This window comes from Ooceraea biroi, chromosome 4 (genome assembly GCF_003672135.1).
Source record: "Ooceraea biroi isolate clonal line C1 chromosome 4, Obir_v5.4, whole genome shotgun sequence".
Taxonomy (NCBI): domain Eukaryota; kingdom Metazoa; phylum Arthropoda; class Insecta; order Hymenoptera; family Formicidae; genus Ooceraea; species Ooceraea biroi.
Window position 1 is genome coordinate 10,009,872 of NC_039509.1, and position 23,030 is coordinate 10,032,901.

Sequence of the window (23,030 nt, forward strand, 5' to 3'; positions counted from 1 at the left end):
GACAAGCAACCCGTTCATCTCATGGATCGTGTCACGAAGCACATCATTGTCGTCCTCACGTCAGTCACCCTCGGCGACCACCGCCGACTCGAGAGAAACTAACCAGAGAAATCTTTAAGATTTCCTGAATGCATGTACACGTCGCGCGCTTCTCTCGTCCCGTTGGATCGAAAGGAAAGGTTTCCCGCGCCACTCCTCGAGGAATTAATCGCGTGGGCAATTCGATATTGATCCCAGGGCGGATTCGCAGGTAAACGCGCAAGGTACGCCGTTCAGCTTGACATTTAGCTGGCGGCGCAGCGAAAGGAAGAGCGTTCCAGTCCCGAGTCGTGTGCACAGCTGATGTCTTTTCTTTTCTTTTTCCTTTCTTTTTTTTCTTTTATCTTACCCCAAACGCGATGTTTCCCCGCAGCATGAGCCCTCTCCGGCGAGGGAGAGTCTTAGCGACTTGTGCCCGTCGATGTCGTGAAAAAACGCACGAGCTTTGCTGAACGAGCGTTCCATCGTGAACGCTGAGGGCCGATTAATTATTGCACGTCGCGTCTAGAACGCCAAATGTGGTTGACACCCACACAAAGTGCTCCATTGAGAATCGGACCACGACGGACGCGAGAGATGATCCGGATCTATATGTGTGTCGCATCAAACTTGCAGACTCGCACTTGCAACATCATGGCTCATCGACTTCACCCCGTGCGTGCGTGCACGCGCGTTAGAGTCGCGCGCGCGTAGTAGAAGAGTCCTCGAGAGAGTTTAGCGCTTTCAATTAATCCTAGCGATAATTAACGGCCGCTTATCCAGTACGCAACGTATACTGAAATGTATTCAACTTGTTATGTTCTAGCATTCATGCTGTGCTACACCCAGGACGACACTAACACTGAAGGTAATCATGTCTCTCTCTCTCTCTCTTCTTTTCTCTTCGCTCCCGTTCTTTATATCTCGTCATCTTTAGTCCTTCCTCTCTTTCTCTTTTTATCTTTTCTCTCACTCTCTCTCTCTCTCTCTCTCTCTCTCTTGCTCTCTTCCTCTCTCTTTCTCTCTCTCTTTCTCTCTTCTCTTTCTCTCTTGCTCTTTCTCTCTTGCTCTTTCTCACACTGAAGAGATCGTATTGCCTGGGTGAGCCATGCGAGATAATGAATTTCGGTCACGATATTGTTTCACGAGTATGAGCAGCTTAATATAATTAATATTGATACACAAGGATTAATTAACGTTAATTATAACGATACCGGCATCTGCGTTACCTAACGCAGCATCATCCAATACAAAACGAGCGTGTTGGTACGTTAACACCCACGGGACACTGAATAGAAATTCAGAATAGCGCGAGGCTGGTTCGTGTATATCAAACCGTCAATTAATGGTGCTTGAAATGTCCTGACCGAAAATCTCCATGCATTCTCTATTAGTACACCATTTCATCCTCGCGAGATGATCAGTCAGTTGATCCATCAATCACACTCGCATTTCCAACGCGATTCGGCAAACAGATACAGATAGCGGCCTTTATTGTCACCATGGGCAGCATAGTGTACTATATACTTTATATACTCTAATTTTTAGTTGCGATACAAAACGAAACGAGAGAGTCAACTCCAAGTCCCCATTGGTTCCTAACAAAATACAATTAGTCCAATCGAAACGTAAATGAATGCTAGGAAAACTTTGTTTTTTCGAAAAGTTCAGCTTTGAAGAACACGAACGAGCGGTCGGGAATGCCCGGAAGAGTTAATTGCTTTTTCATGTACAAGTAAAGGTAGAGAAGCTGGTGAACTTTGCAAGTCTGAAATGTATGCGATTTCGAGTCGACTCGAAACGCTCGTCGATCATCGAGAACTTGCGCCGCGATCACCGTTAACCGTCCGCAGAAAAACTTGGCGCATTCCACCCCCTTCGACATATATCACCCTAGGACCATAATTTCTTGCCGCGTCTTCGCCGTCCATCATACTGTCTCTCACACACAACACACAAACACACATACATACACATACATACATACATGCACACATGCATTACGTATTGCCTTCCTCTTTTCTTATTCATTCAAGATATGTGTTGCGCCGCAGGGAGTAGAGAAATTTTGTTTCGCGTACAACTGCCATATGTGGAGGAACTCACGTTAGTTTATCTGGAAAAGGAGGGCGATGAGCCCAATGACGAGCTTAGTAAGTCGTAGCCGAGAGCAAATGTGTGAAGCGGAGTGTGTGCGCACGCGCGCGCACACACGGCCGAATTTCTTTTTCTCTCTCTTTTTTTCTTCCTTTTTTTTTGTAATAGGAGACTAACTCAGATCGCCACGAGACAGTAATAACCCTGTCGACGGGCGATATTCCCCCGAGAGGAATATTCGGGTGAAGAGCTATGTTGTTTGTAACTCCGGGTGTGTCAGCTAACGATCTTCCTCACCGATCTTGGAACATCCTCGATCTCTCCCATTAACGCTTCTGCTGCCATGCAAATTGAACCCGTGTCGGATACCGTGGAAGTTGTACAAACGCGGCTGCAATTACGATAATACAACAAGGGTGGAGAAATAAACGGAGGGTTCAGATGGAGAGATCCAAGGGAAGCAGGAAAACGCTCATTATTAAATGTCGTATTATCTTATGTGTCTTGTGTGCGTCGTCAGTCGTGCATTAATATTGTAATGTACAACATTGAGCATTAATCACAGCTCCACAACTTGCATACCGTCTTCTCACATTAATGAGAATCGTAATCAAGATCGAAGAGCGATCGCGAATACGGTTCTCCGGTTCGAGACTCTGATCGAGACCCCGATCTGTCTCGGGACCGTTGATTTCTCCCGTGAGCTTTCTCGCGTTGCATTACCGATGAAATGTGCCTCGTCGGGACGCTGGAAGACGCGCAATTGAGACGCGGCACGTGCTTCCACGTACTTTCGATTTTGCGTCTTTACGCCGTTCGGATTGTCGAATCCGTGAACGTTAACGGACGCAATTAGAAGGTCCTGACAGACGAAGAGAAGATCGTGTCGCTTCTTGTCGCCACGGCGGAAACGCGACGGTGCTTCATCGCGTTCCTTCACGTCCGCGCGACTTCACATCCGGACTCGATCATTGTTGAGATTCAGACGAAGCGAGAAGAAGCGAACGACCTCGCTTCGTGCTCGCATTAAATATCGAGCTCGTAACGCGTCGTCCGCATCACAAGCGGATGTCTCGATATTGCGAGTAGAGATCCCTCTTCTTTCTCTCTCTTGCTCTCTTTCTCTGCCAGGTACTAGTGTACAGTCGCTATTCGTACTAATGCCACTTGCATCCCGATATCCCTCCCCCGGTTGCTTAAGTTTTCTAGTCTAGGAGGTAGCTTTGGCCCCCGCCCCGCTTCGATCTTACCCCCCCCCCCCGACGTTGAAAGCATGCTCGTGACTCGTCCGATGAGAGAAATGTGTTCGTCCAAGATGCGTCGTCAGCGGAACGAGAGTCGAATTCTGCTCGAAATGATGCTGAAGAGTCGAACGTTGGAGAACCGATCTCTATCCGACCGTTCGTCAGCGATCATCTCGAGCAAAGTTGAAACGAAAGCTCCGCTTCGCGTTGAGAGTGTCAATTAATTTCGCGAGGGGGTTCGCGGAGCAGCTTGTCCCTTCTGGTGTGGGATCGGAAGACTCACTGAGGTACATGTTTGTCCTCAGTGATTGGGAGTGTTGCTTTATCTTGCTGTTGAGTGGGCGAACTTGTGTGTCGTCGAGATTTTTTGAGGGAATGCGAGTCTGCTAATGAGACGACGAGCGGTCCCCCTCCTGAGGAAGGGGAACGCGTCGCTGTGTTGTCCCCATGATACCTATATTCGACTGGACGATTACAGGCAGCGAAGAGAACGTGCTCTCGTATGAGGCTGTGCAACAGCTGACGATACAGTATACGCGTCCAGTGATCGTTCTTGGACCGCTCAAGGATCGCATCAACGACGACATCATCTCCGAGTTTCCCGACAAGTTCGGCAGCTGCGTACCACGTGAGTTGTCCGGCTCGCCTTAGCTCTACGTTACGATTGTCGAGATTATGTCTAATTGAAATCCCCCTTGCGTTTTTTTTGTTCACAGATACAACTAGGAGTAGAAGAGAATACGAGATAGATGGGCGGGATTATCACTTTGTGGCATCGAGAGAGCAGATGGAGAGAGACATACAGAATCACTTGTTCATAGAGGCCGGGCAGTATAACGACAATCTTTACGGGACATCTGTTGCGTCTGTGCGGGAAGTAGCTGAGAAGGTAATTTCTTAGTGACATTAAGTGCCTTTTCGACGAAAACACTCGACCTTTTGAAGACGTATTATGTAATAATTTATCAAGATTATATACAATTCACAATTGTTCTTTCAGGGCAAGCACTGTATTCTTGACGTGAGCGGAAATGCTATCAAGAGGTTACAGGTAGCGCAACTCTACCCCATTGCCATCTTTATCAAACCGAAATCAGTCGAGTCCGTCATGTGAGTCTCATCGATCAATTTCTGATATCAGAGGCTTTATTTGTTATTTGTTCTATTAAAATGTTCTCTCTTCGTTTCACAGGGAAATGAACAAGAGGATGACTGAGGAGCAAGCGAAGAAGACGTATGAGCGCGCCTTGAAGATGGAGCAGGAATTCGGTGAATACTTTACTGGTAAGTCAATATTAGCAATTTCCAGCTTACACACGTACAAATCGATTTTTCACAACCCATTAAATTGCGTTGTAACGTTTTATTAAATTCTCATTGAGCGCGCGCGGTCATAATAACGTCCAGACGACGCAGTAAGAGTCAACGTATGATAATGTATGCAAAATCGATTAAAACCCGCGATAATAAATACGAATCAAAGAGACTCAAGCGAGCGACTTGAATATTCCCGTTGCATAATTGAATCTCTCGTTGTACTTTGCAGCCGTTGTCCAAGGAGACACTCCCGAGGAGATCTACGTGAAGGTGAAGGAGGTCATCTCCGAGCAGTCAGGACCGAACATCTGGGTCCCCTGCAGGGACCAGCAACTGTGACGTCCTGCCCCCCACGCTCAGCACGGGCCCAACGCTTGGACCCTGCCGCCAAGGCGTCAAGCTTAATTATTCACAATAAGTACGATTAAGTAACGCTCTAACGCCCTTTCCCGTCCCTCCCACCCTTCCCGCTTCCCTTCTTTCCTCTCACCCTCCCTCTCTCTCATATTTCATCAATCACCTATGTAGCACAAGGTCCCTACTTAAAGCGCTCAATGCGGCGTAAACCGCCGCAGGGGATTTGAGCCGAGAGAATAAATACTTAAACGGCGAGATAGACGATACGACCGACCACTCTCCCGCGGAGAATCGATAGACCCGATAAATCGATCGCGACGCATGATTTATTCTCCTACAAGTTCGAAATATACCGGAAGATCGTCGAGGGGAACCGCCGAGGGAAAGGGAGGAGCCGGGCATACGCATGCATGCTCATCACGCTGACTCTTTATCGCGGCCGATTTGTCTCTCCGTTGAGAGAGGAGAGATAGAAGGAGAAGAGAGCGACGGAAAGACAAATCCGTAACTTTTGATCGTCGATTATATTCGTGTGTGATCGTCTCTAATTTTATGAATTTACCTCGCGGAACTCGCTAGAGGTCGCACAATCGAGGAAGTCGCAGGGTGGCGTCAGCCAGGACCGAATTTAAGACACTAGGCGACTCGTAGGGGTGTCTTCGGATTGTGAGGGGGAGGACTCGGCCAGAGCTGCCGAGAACAGCGAAGCGACACGCTTGTTCAGTCGTACTCGAGCGCGGTATTTTTTAATGTACTTAAGCGCAATTAGCGCGCCGGGGAGGCGTCGGGCTCGCTCGACGGTTCCCGGCGGAAGAGGAGAAACGCGGCTAGAGGAGAGAGAAAATCGTAGCCCCAGCGAAGTTGTGTATGTGTTTAACGAACCTCACGATTAAAGGAAAAATATTAAAAAAGAAAAAAGCAGAAAAAAAGAGAAAAGAAAACCTCACAGGACAAATCTTTAGATGCTAGACACACATAGCGATATATAATGTTTTGTACAGCTAGATGACTAAGCCAATCACACTGGGTTATGTGCAACATTATATTTGCGAATGGCCGAGCGGAGGGGAAGCAAAAAAAAGAGAGAGAGATGAAGAGAAGGAGCAAAAAAACACTATTGTAATTTAAATATCACTACTAAATTATTACTATATGATAGTAGGTATGTATTATTGTAAATACATATTGTACTCGCGTGTGTGTATCGAGATGGAGAGACGTAGCGGAGACGGAGACACGGACCGGAGGAAGAGAAAACGTGGAGAACGGGAAGAAAGCCTCGGCAAGTTTTTTTCTCGCATGGTTACTTGCACGGCAACCGTTATACTTGTACGATTGTCGTACAAGTGTCACTCAACGTACTCGCGAGCTGACGGATCTTCATGCTGATCGGTCGCGTTCCCGTAGAAAGCTTCGGCGTGAATGTAGGCTGTTCGCTGTGTGTATGTGGGTGTGTGCCGCTCCTTCGTATTTTAACGTATATTTTTTTTCGGCACCGGATCAGCAGCCGCCGCTGATCACACGTGAGATCCAGCTTTCGCACGAGTTCTCAGTTCTGCGAAAGAGTGCAATTGTGCGAGAGGAGGAAAGAGAGGATAGGAGAGATCGATGATCGCACGATGATGTACTTACGGTATCGCGTACACGGGGAAGTCGCGAAAGAGCGAGCGGACGAATCGAGCCTGCTGGGACACCGAAAACCGATTTCCCAAGAACGCAAGCGTAAATTTTCCATCACGAATTCGAGCGAAGATCCTGATAAATCTCTCGTTTGATCTTGATTCGGATTGCGCGCAATCACGCGCGCTTCGTCGGCGCCGCTTCGTCCGCTCGCTCGTTCCGTTCACGCGGCGCGGGGGGGGGGGGGGGGACGAGATGAGACGGATCTTCCCGTAGTGGAACGCAAGCGGAGAATCGAATTGTTTGCGACGCGAGATGTCATTACGACAGTGTAATTGTAATATAGCTGGTATTTTCGCGACACGTGAGTCGCGAGCACACGGAGACGATGACGACAATGATAATGATGATGGTGACGATAACGATGATGACATGGCCAGGAAACGCGTGCCAGGGTCCGCGAGGCACCCGACACTCACGCGATGGTCGCTTCTGTCGCCCAGAATAGAGCCGAACGTTTCTTTTTTTCCTTAATTTGTAGTAACGTTCACTCGCGGGGAAACGATAATCTCGCGCGTAGCTCGCGCTCATGAGCTATTTTTTTCCTATCGCGAGTTTTAGATTAATATTATCAATTAAGCGCGTATTATGCGAGATGGAACGAGGTACGAAGCGACGAGCTTCGGCTTGTGCCTGAAGGACAGAGGGCCTGGCTTCGCCGAGTTGAAGGATGTCTGTCTCGGTGTAAAAGATCGTATATAAAGAGAATAATTACCGCAGACACCTATTATACACCTCTATAGTCTATTTAATAATATTACTTATTGAATTGTCAATCTCATGTTCACCTTGTTTCATCGTTTTTAAATAGTTAATAAACGTTTTACCAATTTTACTACCGTTGTCTGCACTATATCTGCTCCCTTACCTTTTTAAATTACATGAAATATTCAGATAACATTGTGACTTTTATCATTGCATGAATATTCGATAAATTCAGTAGATATATTCTATAAGTAGATATAAAATCGATCACAAGCTAAGAAATTTATTTATAATATAGTACTGCAATTTTCTGTTAGTAAAAAACCGTTTTTAAAACGTAAAGTAAAAAAACATTTTTCTTGTAAAGCTCTGTATTAAAAATGATAATAAAGATATACGTAAAAAAAGTATTGCTACAATTTTGCCATTAAAGTCTTAGCGACTAGGAGAGATAGGGGTTAAGATGGATAGGAATAAGAGTTTCGGTAAAAATACTTGTTTTTATTACATCGATCGGATAACTCGATATTGTTATTAGCGAAAAGAAAATCACAAATATCATTTTTTTTCTTCGTTAAAAAGTCATTCGTCTCTCGGGTCGATAGTGACTCGCTTATAACGGCTACGGCGTTGACAATAATAACGATAGTTCCTTTTTACACGAATCACAGTAAGACTCTAATTTGTTCATCAGCGTCAACGTTATTTCGAGAACTAAACCTCTGAAATAAAATATATATGTATATATATATCTTTATTTATATTTATATATATTTGTTCATCTTTGTATATATATATTTTTTTATATAACTTCTGTTTCTTCAACCGCATTTTCTTAAAGCAGCAGCGTTAACACATTTAGAAGTTTCTTGAATATATAAATTACAAGGGAGGCGAAAGGGGAGAGGCGCTGTGTGTGTGTGAACGTTACACGGTTAAGAAAATGTACATCCATTATTAACTATCTATGTATATATGGTACAATAAAAAAGCGTAAATAGTAATAATAGTAGTAATTAATAGTAGTAGAGTAGCGTAATCATAACGGTAATAGTAATAGTAGGAGCGATAGTCGCGCGGTAGTGATGATTATATAATAATATTAGCAGTAATAATAGTTGCGTAGTAGTCACAAAATATGAGATATATACATACTTCATTTTATATATAACACATACATATATATAAAATGTCATATGATATGACTACTTGAAGATTAATGCTTTACATTATACACAGATAGTACGCGCCAATATGAACAAATACCGCGGTCTAGTTACATTTTACACGTTCAACTACTTAAGAATAAAAGATACATACAATACGTACACGATACGTACACTCCCTATTCTTTCCGTCAAGAGAGAAAAGTAACTCTTCCGCAACTATCTGTCGCACCTCCTTCGCACCTGTTTCGTTTCTTTTCTTTTCTTTTCTTTTCTTTTTCCTTTGCAATTCTTTACGAAGGTATGTACAATCGGTAGCGTGACTGCGCTTCCCATTCACTCGGTCGTCAGCTGAACGAAAATGATAAGAAGCCGGCCGAGCGGACGCGGGTCGTTCGCGCGACGAATCGATTAACATTAATTAATATCACTGAACGTTAATTAATTCTTAATCAATCTTCCCTCGCGTGACGAGCAAAGCTTCCCTTTTTGAGCTAGCTACTGTACACACACGCACCGGTACGCATCGTCCGTCCGTCCGTCCGCACGCACGCACGCACGCACGCACGCACGCACGTACGTACATACGAACATACATGCATACGCATACGCATCATCGCCCGTAGTCGGTACATCGCCAAGGTATTTATTTTCAAGAATACACGTGGATTTTTCCCTGAGACTGATTATAACGATTGAAACCTTTGTGTTGCACGGCGCCAAAATAAACGCGTGATTGCGGTATCTTCCTAAGCATTGCGAATCGAGCCACCTCGCAAGCTTCCTTCCGCTTCCTCTTTGCCTCGCGGCCCGTCCCGTGACATCTGCACGCTAAGAGTTACCGTCTATCTAAAAGTCGACGTATCACGGAGACGTGCCACGGGACGAGATAAGTACAATCGATCGAGCTGGCTCTGTCAACGTTTAAAATAGCTCCTCACCGCCCGCTAAAATTCATGTCCCTAAATTGCTTCGATCGAGCGCGACGTCAGCAGACCTAATCGGGACACTCGCTGCCTAGTTTTCGCACCTCGGATTAGTCACGGCAACAATTTTTCAGACTCTATTACTAAATATCTTTAATTTGAGCTATATCGTGCGACTTTGCATTGTCATCTTGCTAAATTAATTATATGTCCTCTTGCTCCACAAGAAATCGTTCCTTCTTCGTCATCGAGATCGTTCTCCAGCGAGTACCCGATTGCCGCTGCGGCGCGTTAACGTTGTCCCGGCACATCGCAAACAACAAAAGCAACTTGAAGATAAAATGTAAAAAATGGGTATATTATTGCACAGTGAGCGTTGCTCGACGGTGTTTGGCCGACGTAGAACCCTCGGGTTAATTTTCCACCTACAATCTCCTAGAAATAATGATCCATGCACCTAGACGATCAACGAAACAAAAAACGTCAGAACGTCCCGCTAATTGCACTTCCCGCATTTACGAGAATTGAGCCACCGACACTCGCTGAGTCCACCTTTGTATATTCGATTTCTCAAAATAGATTGATCGCTAGAGCGTGAATGAGTAGCGTCCTCGTGCAAATTGAAAATCGACACGTCCTCGCATGCATCTCTACCAAAAAGGACGCGAGAGATACAAGAATAGAAAATGAAACTGAAGAGAATAGATCTAGACGACAGATATGCACCTCTTTTTCTACGCGCGACGGTGTCGATTTCTCTCCTCACGCACGAGACCAATTCCGGACTCAGTGAGTTGAAACTCAAATCGCTCAAATGTTTCGAGCACCCGTTCCCGACCATCGATTAATATATATTTTCTAAATACAACTTCGCACGACGTTAACATACAACTCTCCTCTCCGACACGAGAGAAAACAATAGGACTAAGTGGTAACATAATCATCTTCTGTAGCAATCCTGAATTACGTTCCATTGTCCCCGACATGTTTCGTCCATCATGTTTTAGCCGTAACGACGACGCCTCTTTCGTACTACGAAACGAAAAAGTTAACACATAACACGTCAAGAGACGCGACGAACTCGCGTTCCAATTCCACGATTCTCGGAGTGAGATCCCTTAAAAAAAAAGAGAGAGAGAAACTTCGTGGAGCGACGTGCGAGATAAAAATATATCTGGTACGACAACTACGTTTTTTTTCTTCCGCACTTCTAAGATAATTTATTATTACTATTCATGTTATACCTTCTTTTTATTATTATTATTCCGAGACCCGATTCGCGCAACACTCGGAGAAACCGTCGTGTCCAAGGGACTTATTCATTATCCAATCGTCATCGATTCAAACGACATTTTCCCTCCCTTCCTGCTCGCTTACAAAAGCGTTACGATTATTTAATCAGTCCTTAAGAGAATTAATAAAATATCATCGTTCTATGGGTTATACATGTACATTACGTATATCCCAATTAAATACTGCTATATAATGTCACAGGTAGTCGTTTCCGTTGTCTCCACTCTTAGCTGCGCGTTAGACAGACGAGGTCGTCTCGTTTAAAAACTACGTTCGCACCGATTACGAGCTTCGAAATTTCATTGCGCGTCGCGCTCCCGTTAGAATTCCCGGCTACCGATTTTTTCTCCTAAGCGCGAAGGATCATCATCATCATATCATCAGTGACGTAGGCTACATCATCAGATATATCATGTGAAAGAGTGGAATCGGTTGAGTTCGATATTGTTCAGATCGAGTTATCAACGCCAACGGATTCCATTTACCTTCGAGACGCAAGAAGACGGACCAGGGAACGCCAGAGAGTCTTTGGACGCGCGTGTAAAGCACCGATCTTCACTACACTACATCGGTACGATCAACCTTCCTTCATCGGGGATTTCAGGGACGAATTCTCCTAGCAAACGTTTGGAATCTCTTCGACGTGCTGCAGGAACTTATTCTCTTTTCTCTTGACATGTTGACAGGCAGAAAATGCGTTATCGAATCAACCCAGTCCCTTCGATGAGAATTCGTGTCGCGATTCTCACAGACTTGTCGTTGAATCTTGTTAGTCAGAGCTTGACAGAAATCGAAGTCGCTCGTTCAATCCGTGGAGTTCTTGTTACGCGTCTCCTGCCGCTTCCTACCCTGCCGCTCGCGTTTCACGACTGTGCCCTTGCCTTCGCCTTTCCTGGAATGCTCCTTAGCCGCAATCGAGGTCGACGGTTTCGACGACTGGGGAGATGACCGCCCCAGCGAAACCTCCTGTCACCTAAGACTGATCAGCACCTTCTCTACGTTCAGCAGGGACTTGACCTTCTCGTTGTACTTGATGAGCGTGACCTTCGAGCCGCGCACGTTGATCCTTTCGCCGCCGCTCAACAAGTGGCAGCATCGCGTCTGCTCCAGGAAGTCCGGCAGCTTCAGCTCACGCATAACGTCGCGATGCGCGACTGCGGGCGGCCCCGACTGGGCCTTCGGGTTAATCTGGCGAAGCAAGGCGTCGCGGCTCTTTATCCTCAAAATCGCCATGAGATCTTGAAGCAGCACCCACTTGTCGGGGTCGTTGTTTAGAGTGAAGAGGACAGGTAGATTGATGTCGCTCACTTCCATCTCGACGTCGTCTAGCTGAATCGACTCAGGGCTGTCCAACGGAACGTCATCGAGCGGATTGTAGCCGGTTTCCTCTGGATCTGGAAGTAAATTTGTAGAAAATTAGTAAGAGTACGCAATCCGCGCAAGTGTGTCATGTAGAAAAATTTTGCGAGTAATTTCTGCCGTCACATACCAAAAACGGAAGCTGGACCAGCGAATGACCATGGCACGGTAGTGCGACCTTGAATATCATCCAGATGCTGTTCGAGAATGGAGTTGGCCTCGGTGTCGACCGCCAGCATCAGCGGTGTTTGTCCAGAATAAGTAGCCAACAATGGATCGGCTCCGTAAGACAGCAGCAAGCGTACCAGTTCTGTAGCGCCATTCTCAGCTGCCTCATGAAGCGGCCTAAGAACGTAAAAGAGTATTGTTCTCTATTAGATATACATCATTCTTTTTATCAAATCAAACCACTCGTCGATTTAATGTAAAATAAAAATTTATAATCTAATAAAATATAATTTTGTTAAATAAATTAATTAATAAAAAGAGAATTGCGGAAATCAATAAATCGGCAGAGACGTTACCTAATGCCACCATTGGCACTTTCGCTGACGTTCGCGCCATAAGACAACAAGAGTTTCGCAATTTCCAGGTGACCCTTGGAGCATGCCTCATGGAGCGGCGTGTATCCTGCATTATCTTTGGGACACGGCGCGCTGTTTAGCTTCTCCAGACAGTAAGCAGTCACGTCCTGCAACGAAACACGAGCAAATTAGACTCATCGGTTATCTTCATTGATCGTCGTCCCGCAGTATGGGAAAACGATCGCGAGCGTTGTCTTACCGTGTAACCAAGCCGAGCAGCGCGGTGTAATGTGGTCTCGCCGATGCCCTTCTTGATAACCCATGTTCTTATTTCGGATTGAATATCGCCTACGCACTCCGGACTTGGTTTATTGGCTTGGTTTTGCTGCAAGATGAACATTGCGTTTCAAAATGATATCGTTAAAATAATTCTGCTAGAAACAATTTGTCATTGAAATAAGTGAATGAGCAGGTAAGTGCGAAAAGATTTTCAGCATATGTACGTACCCTCTTCCTGTCCTTCGGTAACACCTCGTCTTTCTTCAGCGGCTTCTTCTTCTTGCGGATGTAATCGAATCCAGAACGGAATTTCCGTCGGCCCGGCCGAAGCTTCAGCTTTTTCTTGTTGCGGATCTCCAGATCGTTCTTGTCGTCCTCCATTTCATTATTCTCTTCCTCCCTGGCGTCATTTGCCTCCTCCTGCTCCATCTCAGTCTTGATGCGATTCTTGTCCGCGAGCGACTTGAGCAAATCCTTTCGTCTCTCGGCACTTAACAAGCGACGCTTCGAGTTGACGAGCGCCTTGTGGCTTCGCAGTATGCCGGCGTTCCTCAAACGGGACACTACTCTCTGCTTCAACGTTCGTACTTTGCCCAGTGCGTTCTCCGGCGTCTCATTCTGCGAATCATCGTCCTGAGACGTGTCATCGTGATTCTGCATCGGTGGTGCCGATGCGGGCCTATCCTCGCCAAACACCTCGCGGATAGTCGCTTCCTTCTTCAGTACCTTCGTTTCCGTTCTCGTTCTGCTCTTCAGCACCAGAGTGGAGAACTCATTGGGCAGCGTGTGGTTGTTCTTGAACGCCTCGCGGAAGTTGTTGACCGTCTCCTTACGGAAATAACCGAGGACGGAATCGGTAACTTTAATCGGACATCGATTATTCTTTATCGGGCTTTTGTTCTTGGAGCTTTTCGACGTCTCGGACAGAAGCGGCGTGAGACCCGGTGTTGGCAGGAGTTCCGGTTCATTGCTACTTTTACTGAGGATCTTGCTGCCCTTCGAGTTCTGCTTCTTCTTCGTATCCTTCTGACCGCCACCACCCCCGACCTTTTGCGCGAGAACATCGACAATGGAATTGTTTTCCGAGCGAGAATGTTTCATCATAGCTTTCGGAGGACAAGAAACCGTTGTCGATGAAGTCGCCTCCTCGTCGTCGATTTTGCTTCCCAGCCCCGTGATGGTGAAACTGTAGTTGGACTCCATATCGCTATCTATCAGTCTCTTGTTGCGACTCAGACACACGTCGGAACTGTCCATCGAGACGGACAACGCTGGCGAGCCGGGGTCCAGGTCCGGCAATGAGGTGGACAGCCGGTGGAAGCGCGAGGGTTTCGATACTGTTATCAGTCTAGGTGGCATTCTCAAAGATTTCTTGTACACGTACACTTCCTCTTCCCAACCAGGCCTAAAATCACTGCCATCACCAAACAATGGTTTCGGTTTTGCTTTTTGAGAAGTTCCACCTTTGGATGGCGACAATTTCGTCTCCTTCTCCGTCTTTGCTTTGTGGGGAGTCGTGTCTCTCGAACGAAGCTTCATGCCTTCGTTCTCAGATGCATTAGCCGTGGAACGCTTTCTGGCGCGAAGCCTGTCAGCCACGGAGGAACCGCCAAACTCGGTGCTAGTGTCACTATCCTCGCTTGAAGACTCGCTGCCGCTGGACGATTCAAGCTTGATCCTGCTGCCGCGACGAATCCGCCTTCTTCGACATATCACTTCCTCGTCACAATCGCTGTCCTGCTTCTTCATCTTCGGCTTCTCTTTCGTTCTCTTGATTAACGGCTCGTCCGAATCGCTCGATTGTAGGTCCTCGTCTTTCTCTTGCCCCGGTTCCGTCTTGATTTTGATGTTCTTAAAGAGCTCGCTCTTGTCTTCGTTACTCGTTTCCGGCAACTCTTTCTTAATATCCTCAATCTTAACTTGAGAATGTGAGACATTGGTGTCTGACTCTTTGTCGCTGTCATTGACCGCATTTTCGAGCTTCGATGTTGCGGTGGTACCTGCCACCTTCTTTCTGCGCCCCCGTTTCTTCGCGGCATCGCCCGTGCGCAACTGTTCCATAAACTTATCACAAGTTACATTCCAGAATGGATCCATGTCGTTGATCTTTTCATTTTCCTACAAGTAATAATTATTATCGCGTTAAGTAAAATCACGAAGTGCAACTTGAAACTGAAAACACAAAAATAGAGAATTCTCTTTCTTGTTACTTCTAATTCTAATCTTTTTTAAAAAAGTTCTAATCTTCAGAAAATTCGTTTTATTTCACCAGGATAATTCAATAATAGAGTCTCCAATTTTCAGTTCGACCATAGTGGCAGTTTATTATTTGTGAATCACAACGTTTCAATTGCGTTTCCTTATCAAGTAATAATTAATAAATACGTCATAAATAAGTCGTTTTGCTAAAACAAAAAAAGCGGATAGATTAAATAATGTTGTAATTAGAGAATAATAAAGTCAGAAATATTAAAAGATTGTATTACGAAACGCACTGCCAGAAAACGACTTTCAACAATGTGTACAATTTTAGAGAGAAATAAGGAAACGCAACCATCGATCTATGAGTCTAGCAAATAACTGTTTCCAAAATAAACTATCTCTATATAGTGTTCAAAATAGTGTCACAAACACCCGGTAGATTCTCTATATCTTTCTTTAGATTGATCGAATTGAGATGTCGCTTGACATTAAAAAACATTTCTATCTCTTTTTCCTGAAGATGGTTTTCTTGATGTGTAATCTTGACATTCGAGCATTCAAAATCATGATTGTTAAATACTCTGCGTTTGCCAACGACCGAATAATTGCTTTCGCACTTCTACAATTCTAATCTTAAATGTTATCTGTTTCTTTGTCCAAAGCATTACCTTTAGTTCTATCTTTACGAGATCCGTGGAGGATGCCATGTTCATACACACGGCATCGTTGAGCGGAATCGGAGGTTGCACTTTGGACAACTGCTTTCTGTCCCTCCTCATCTCCTCCAAAGTTTGCCGCTCGAGAACCGGCATCTCGCCCTCAGAGTCGCTCTCCCGGAAGTCGAAGACTGACGTTTCAGAAGAGCTTCTGCATCCGCTGGCCCTGGCTGGTACCGTGGACGCGACTGCGGCAGCAATAGGCACGGTTGCGGCTACGTATGCGGGTATGTTGTCTTCATCAGTTCTCGAGAACAAACGTCTTCTGGGTGGCAAGCAGACAACCTTTTCGCGTTTTAGTTTCGGTGGGCTGCCTGCAGACGATCCGGAATGCGGCGTCGACGTCGAAGCTGCACTATCGATCTCTACGCGCGACATAATCAAATTTTTTTCAATTCAAAAGTGGCCATAGTTTGCACATAGAATAATCAATCTAAACGTGATCATCATGATCACATGTGTGAGTCATGTTCGAATCAGAGAATGTTTGATTAAGTAAAATCAATATAAAATTGATGAGATACACTACTGTCCATAAGTTTGAAAGCATGTACATCAATCAGTAAGAAAGGTTTACTAAATAATCTTCCGTAATAATTTCCGCGATTGTAAACTTTGTAGCGATCTACAAGTCAGTAATCTCATTTTTTCGTAATTTGTATAATTGATAGTTTCTCGTTTCGTTATATAATAATCATACTTCTCACTTCGACATTTCATTCCTTACCATGTTTAACCATGTTTTCTTTATAATTTTGTGGAATTGTAACATCTGACTCAACACTAAGTATCGGTGACAAACTAACTTGTTATTAACAAACAAAGGTTACTTTAACGGTGTTTAACATTCGAAATTTTAGATAAGACTTTGAAGATATAATACTAATAATTTAAATACTTATTAATAAGTTAGCACACGTCAAAATATGTTAAAATAGAAAGATAGACATTTTCGACGAAAAAGCGCATTTCTCAATAAGGAATTAATATCTTATTTAGCAAACCTTTCGTACTAGTTGGTGTATCCAAATTATTAAACGGTGGTATATGTCTTATGCAAGCTGATTACCTTTCGGTGTCGACGATAAATCCTGCAAAGGTACGGAAAGTGCTTTCGTTGTAAACTGGCCAGTCCCGACCTAAATGAAAACGATAAAAATAAGATCGACGTGATCGAACATAATGATATGCGTGAGATAGGAGCGGAAGAGACACGCACTTGCTTGAGTTCTGCCTTCGTCCTGATTTTCGCAGCTAGGATGGCAGCTAAGCCGTCATCTTTATCTCGATGAATCTGATTCTCGGCACCGCGAGGTCCCGCGAGAGAGGCCTCCTTGCCGGGTAAAGTGGCGGATGCGTTCACTCTCGAGGCATACATGCTGCGCGGTGCCTCCTGAGTGATCGAGTCGACCGCTCGTGGTACATGTAGCTTGTAATGTGGCGGCGTATTGCTGTTACGCTCCAGTAGGCTGGCTGCCGTAAACGGCGACAGATTGTGCCTGCCAATATTTGTTTTGGGCTCGACTGGTGCGACAACCTGGGGGAATTTCGCAAATCGTCAAACGTCAGAAACGTCAGAGGATTGACTTGAGCATTAAATCAGATATCCCGAAATTAATGGAAACGTGTCTCGTGGAAAAACACTCAAGTTTTTATTTCGGCAATAATTTACCTCAAATTTATATGAATTTCGATCTTAAAGAAAGAACCAAATTGTTGGTTTGTATATTGTCTGGGAATGACGAATAAAAAAAGTACTTGCAAAGATAAAGATGCAAGCATTGTAGATGGAACTTTAAACTTACCTTATTTTGGAAGCTCTGTTGACTATGATTGACCAAGATAGGCTGCTGACTGTTGAGCTGCTCGTCCCTTTGCTGCTTGTTCTCCAGACTATTTCTCAGCAAGCTGAGCACTCTTTTGTCGGCACCGGTATTGCTAGGTTGATCTATTGGCTGACCACCGACCGTTCCGACGGGAGGACACATTGTCTTTTGAACTGGTTGGCGGTAATTCGAATAGGTCAGTTGGGCGCCGCTCAACTGTTGCGGCAACGGATGTACGTTCGTAGGTTTCGTGATAACCGGATGGCTGTACGACGACGGTGAATTACGCACCACTTTGGACTCTGGATAGATCCTCTTATCACAGTAAGCCGGTTGATACCTGGACAGTTCCGACGTGGAACAACCACCACTATCAGGCCTCTGTTCGTACGCACCCGATGTCACGAGTCCGTTTGGCAAGGGAACCGATAGACTCGCGTCCTGCCGTTTCTGTTGCTCGCTCAACACGCTCGATGCAGCCAGTTTCGGCTCGATGATTTGCTTGTCAGCGTTCGGCACTCGCCAAGCCAGCCTAGGTTGTTTATTGGGACTTCCTACACCGTAGATCGCGTCTCCAGACCTCTTGAATGGCATTCGTTCACGCTGGGAAAACTGCTGATCAAACTTGCCTCTGCTGTCCGTTAGATAATACTTGCTCGGGTCGGGCGGATAGTCCTGCGTGGGCAGTGCGTGTGAACCTAGCCGCGACGACGGGTCCACCATCGGAGGATACTTGGAGAACCTCGAGGACACGGAATCGTTCGTCTGAAGGTACGACGAGGATGCGGTCGACGACGACGAGGTCGATGATGACGACGAAGGCGGCGGTGGTATCGTGAGACCGTCGTACGGCGACGTGGGCAGTGGACGCTTCTTGAACGTGGACATGTGAGGCAGTGGGGCGGTATTGTTCGTGTGATGGGACGAGAGAGGTTGAGCGGGTGGAACGTACAGCTGCTGTGTGGTGCTTCTACGCAGAGGATTCTCCGTGTGGTGTGGCTGGTGACGCAGCGGCGCCGAATTAAAATCTGGTAAGAAATCAACCTTGGGCGCGCAGACAGTCTGCGGCGTTGACGTCCGGATGCACGATACGGGTATGGAATTACTCCTCGAGTTACTCGATGGTCTGGGATCGTACGACGACGGGTACGACGGTTGAGTCGATGCCGGCTGGTGCACGGATGGCGGCGGCATCGGTCTACTCACGTTGCTCCTGGAACTTCCCACATTCGAGCTACTCACGTACTTGTCTGTGCTGGTGGCCTCGATGTCGTCCTGCGCCGTAGAATCCGCAGAGGTTTTGACGGTCTTCACGGATAGGTCCAAAGGTGACTCTCTCTTTCGAACCGCGCTGTTCGGGGACGGAGAAGTCACCATAGAGGCGACCGGGGCAGCTTGACCGACGCCAGAGTTCGAGTAAGAAGGGTACTCCTTGTACGCGTAAGTTTCGGTCGTCATTCGCACCGGCAACTGATGATGGTGATGATGATGGTGATAAGAGGACGATCCTGTTGCCCGATCCGGCTCGTCGGAAGACTGGTACGCGTGAATCGTTGAAACGGAAGACCTCGCGCCGCCGATACCGCTACCGATAGAAGTCACCGTGGTGCTGCTGGTGGAATTGCTACTGTGATGACTGGGCGCTATCGTGGTGGCGTATGAAGACGGCGGGTAGCCCGGTTGGCTACAGTACCGCGTACCGTACGTCATATTCGTCACGGTTGTCGTTCTACCATTCACCGGTATCGCGTGATTCATGGCCGAGGCCGGAGTCATCGAATATTCGGTGAGCCTCTGCGCGGACATGGTCATTGACGATGGCGCCGGCGGTATCGCGACAGGCGGTGCCTTGCCGGTCACGCTCGTCGAGTGCATTCGCTGCCGTTGCATCATCGACTGCGCCGATTTGCCCAAGGGCTCCCGCCGGTTGGAATGGTAGGACGAGAGGGTAGTCACGATGGGCGGCAGGTTGTGCGTGTTACCGCTTCTTTGCACGGACGAGCGATGCGTGCCATAGGGTGCCGCCGCTGCCGCCGTCGGCGTGGTGTCCATCGTGCTCCTCTTTGCAGAGTCAGCGCCATTGTACGTTGCATGTTTACCACCGCTCTGCTGATAGCTACTCAGACTATTGCTGCTGGGCGTGCCGGGGAATACCGTCTGCGGCGGCACCAGCATCTGTTGCATGCCGTACGACTGGTTGTGAGACCGACCCGGCTGAGAATAGTAACTACTCCCCTGAGAGTTTGCTTGCGGGCTTTTTTGGAAGGAATGGTACGAAGACTGTGGCGGCGGTGCGTAAGGGTTCCCCGCCGTGTAACCGGTCGCCGTCGGCTGATAGTGTTGGGAGGTGGCCGGCGGCAGATACGAATGCGGTGTCGACCTTGAAGACGAAGGCGGCGGTGGCGGTGGCGGTGGCGGGTAGGTCGGCGAGTGTGGCTGGAAGCTGTTGTGCGGCGACGGTGTATGATGATGAGGAGACGGAGATGCGTGAGGATGGTGCAAGCTGGTCACGTGGGGCGACTGTCGTTGCGGCGACGGGGTGGCGTGATGCGGCTCATGATGCGGAGACGGCGTCGATGCCACGTGGTAGCCGCTCGGAGGTGGTGGCATTTGCTGCTGCGAGTGATTCGTCGCGACAGTGGAGGATGACGATGATGACGACGATGACGGAACGCCATGCGGTGGCAGCGGCGGTAACACGCGACCTCCGTACGAGGAACCGTGCGAGTGTGGCGAGGCATTTATACGACTAGGATGCTGTTGCTGCTGTAAAGATGATTGCTGATGTTGCTGCTGATGCACTGATGAAGCGGACGCCAGATGCGGCGAAGGAATGTGCCCCGGAAGATTCTGCGACTGCGGAGGAATGTGATTGGAGGTGTTGCCTGCACCGAGCTGGCGTGGGTTGACCGTCGGCGGCGAAGAGGAGGTGGAAGAGTGCGGCCCCTCCGAGTTATGTGATCTGTCGCTGATGCACGAAGCCGGAGCGATCGCTAAACGGTGAGTTTGCTGTTGATGTTGGCCAGCGGAACGGTAACTCTGGGATGATGAGGAACCGGATCCGTATACTATGGATCCACCGAGAGGACTCTGTGCGGGCGGCAGGTTGCTGCCATAACTAGCAGGTACTCGTTGCTGTTCCGGCGGACAGTGTCCTTGAACGCTGGATGACGTTGCGTTCTGCTCGATCGGCGTCGGTCTCGTGCTCGGCTGCTGAACTGTGCTCGACGGCTGCGCCACATTGGCAGACTGGTAAATGGATGCCTGCGAATACGGGGCCGGCGCGCACTTGGTGATGTCTGGATGGTGGTAACGTGGATAATACTGAGTCCGCTGCGCAACGATCGGTTGCGCCTGCCGATCGTTATTGTTGGCGGTCTGATAGGTCGCCGTAGAGTGCGTCGAGGAGGCGAGCATCTCTGCCGCGCTGAACGACGCCCTACTGACGTTGTTGAGCTGCTGGTACACCGGCGCGGGGGAATGTGGCGACTGAGGCGGTTGCATCTGATGCAGGTGCGACGAGTTTGGGGGGTGGTGCGATGGTGGTGGCTGGTGATGATGGTTGTGATCATTGGAGGAGGTAGCGGACGAGGACAATGAGACTGAGGACGACGGTGGCGGTCTTTCCGAGAAATTTGACGACGCGGCGACGACAGCATTGGAGGAGGAGGAGGACTGATGATTAGAGGGTTGCATCTCGGTTAAAGTGATGGTGTTCGAAGAGGAGGAGGAACTGGGTTCCATGGCGGCGCTTTCGTCGCCTGGCCTCGTGTCCGGGACTTCGACCCTGGTCGGCTGCGGTGGATAAGGTTCCACGTGTGGGTTCCAGAAGCTAGAACCGGAAGCCGCGTTGCTGCTCTCCACCGACGACGTCGGTCTGACGTCAGTAGGGTAACGATTCGACTCCTGGACACTGTTACTGTTACTGTTACTGCTGCTACCGTTACTATTGCTGCTGCTGCTGCTATTGCTGTTGCTGCTGGCGGAAGTCGAGATCGACTGGGTTGATTGAGTCGGCTGCGACAGAGCGCCATGATCGTGCGTCGTCGTGGAGGCGGAACTCGTGGAGGATGTCGCGTGGAGATTGTGTTCCACCGACGCGGCCGCACCTGTGCTCGGTACGGGCAGTCCCTGGAAGTACTGACGAGCCCCCTCTAACACGTTCGTGAAGCTCACATCCATGTCACGCCGACTGCTAATCTGCAACAATACGGTAAGAGCGAATTGAATTAGTTATTTCATCACATACGATATATTGATTTGATTGGATTGTTTGGAAAGTTCTTGCGGTTTTTTTAAGAGATGGCGTTAAAACATGTTTATCTATGTCGTGAGTAACTTCAACCTATAACATATATACATATTCTGAAAGAGGACATTTCAACGCGTCATTTACGAATAAGAACATTTGGATCGCGCGATCGAGTTTTGTTAATTTTACATCAATTTAAAAATGGAAGAAAATAAGATGCATTTTCGACATATTATGTTATTTTATTTTTTTTTAAAAAGGCAAGAATGCCGTTCAGACAACAAAAAAGATTTGTGCCATTTACGGAAGTGATGCAGTAGCTGAAAGAAGTGTTCAGAAGTGGTTTGCTCGCTTTAAACGTGGTGATTTTAAGACGTCGAAGACCAAGAACGCTCGAGATAGGCCTTCAACGGTAGATGACGACCAAATTGCAGCATTAATTGAAAGTAATCCACGCTACACGACGTGAGACATCGCAGAGACACTCCACATATCTAATTCGACCGTTGCACAGTATCTTTCAAATTTGTCTTTGAATTTTACTTAAAAAACCGCACGAACTTTCCGAACAACCCAATACATAACTAAACGTCATATTACTCATCTAATATTTATTATCAGAGTTCATTTTTCCAACTGAAAGTCGCAAAATTGGAGACAGTCTTCGTTTACGTATAAAAATCATTGAAAAACAAACACGACAGATTAAGGATCAGGATTACAAGATTTAGATACAAGATCAGAGAATTTCAAAGTCAAGTTTGAGAGGACAGCTCTCCCCGGGGAATTACCGAAACGTTCACATGGTGTCGTTGACCCGATCGGTCAATGGAGGAAGAGAACGAGGCCGAAACATTAATTTCCATCGTCTTGCATTTGTCTATTGCTACAAGAGACAGGCGTCTCTATTCTCAACCGGATAACTCGGATCTCACATTAATAATCTCGTAACGTCGCGAAAGATAAAATTAATCTTACCGCAACTTGTCGAACTGACAAAAGTCAGATTGTCTGACGACAACCACGAGCAAGAATCTATATTTCTGAGCAGCATGCGATCAAACTGCAC

The 23,030-nt window shown here is 47.0% G+C and overlaps 2 protein-coding genes across 27 annotated transcripts in view; one reads left to right on the top strand and one right to left on the bottom strand.

Annotated features, from left to right (window-relative positions):
• LOC105282675 (disks large 1 tumor suppressor protein) overlaps nt 1-7,548 on the top strand; it is a 452,432-nt gene extending 444,884 nt beyond the window's left edge. For 19 of the 21 annotated variants that reach the window (XM_026969150.1, XM_026969153.1, XM_026969151.1 and 16 more), the window contains 6 exons: nt 845-886; nt 3,838-3,987; nt 4,076-4,248; nt 4,360-4,469; nt 4,552-4,643; nt 4,906-7,548. In XM_026969150.1, coding sequence (XP_026824951.1) covers nt 845-886; nt 3,838-3,987; nt 4,076-4,248; nt 4,360-4,469; nt 4,552-4,643; nt 4,906-5,015 — 677 coding nt within the window. In that variant the 3' untranslated portion in view covers nt 5,016-7,548. The remainder of the gene's footprint in view (nt 1-844; nt 887-3,837; nt 3,988-4,075; nt 4,249-4,359; nt 4,470-4,551; nt 4,644-4,905) is intronic. The other 2 variants (XM_011344853.3, XM_011344857.3) reach the window with 1 other exon arrangement.
• A 350-nt stretch (nt 7,549-7,898) lies between these two features.
• The window catches only part of LOC105282665, a 156,109-nt gene continuing 140,977 nt past the window's right edge, over nt 7,899-23,030 (bottom strand). For 5 of the 6 annotated variants that reach the window (XM_026969148.1, XM_026969147.1, XM_020032773.2 and 2 more), the window contains 9 exons: nt 17,689-21,909; nt 17,103-17,420; nt 16,953-17,022; nt 15,836-16,248; nt 13,194-15,083; nt 12,946-13,071; nt 12,687-12,853; nt 12,293-12,507; nt 11,773-12,197 (listed from right to left, as the gene is read on the bottom strand). In XM_026969148.1, coding sequence (XP_026824949.1) covers nt 11,773-12,197; nt 12,293-12,507; nt 12,687-12,853; nt 12,946-13,071; nt 13,194-15,083; nt 15,836-16,248; nt 16,953-17,022; nt 17,103-17,420; nt 17,689-21,891 — 7,827 coding nt within the window. In that variant the 5' untranslated portion in view covers nt 21,892-21,909. Of the gene's footprint in view, nt 12,198-12,292; nt 12,508-12,686; nt 12,854-12,945; nt 13,072-13,193; nt 15,084-15,835; nt 16,249-16,952; nt 17,023-17,102; nt 17,421-17,688; nt 21,910-23,030 lie in introns of all 6 variants that reach the window. The other variant, XM_026969145.1, reaches the window with a different exon arrangement.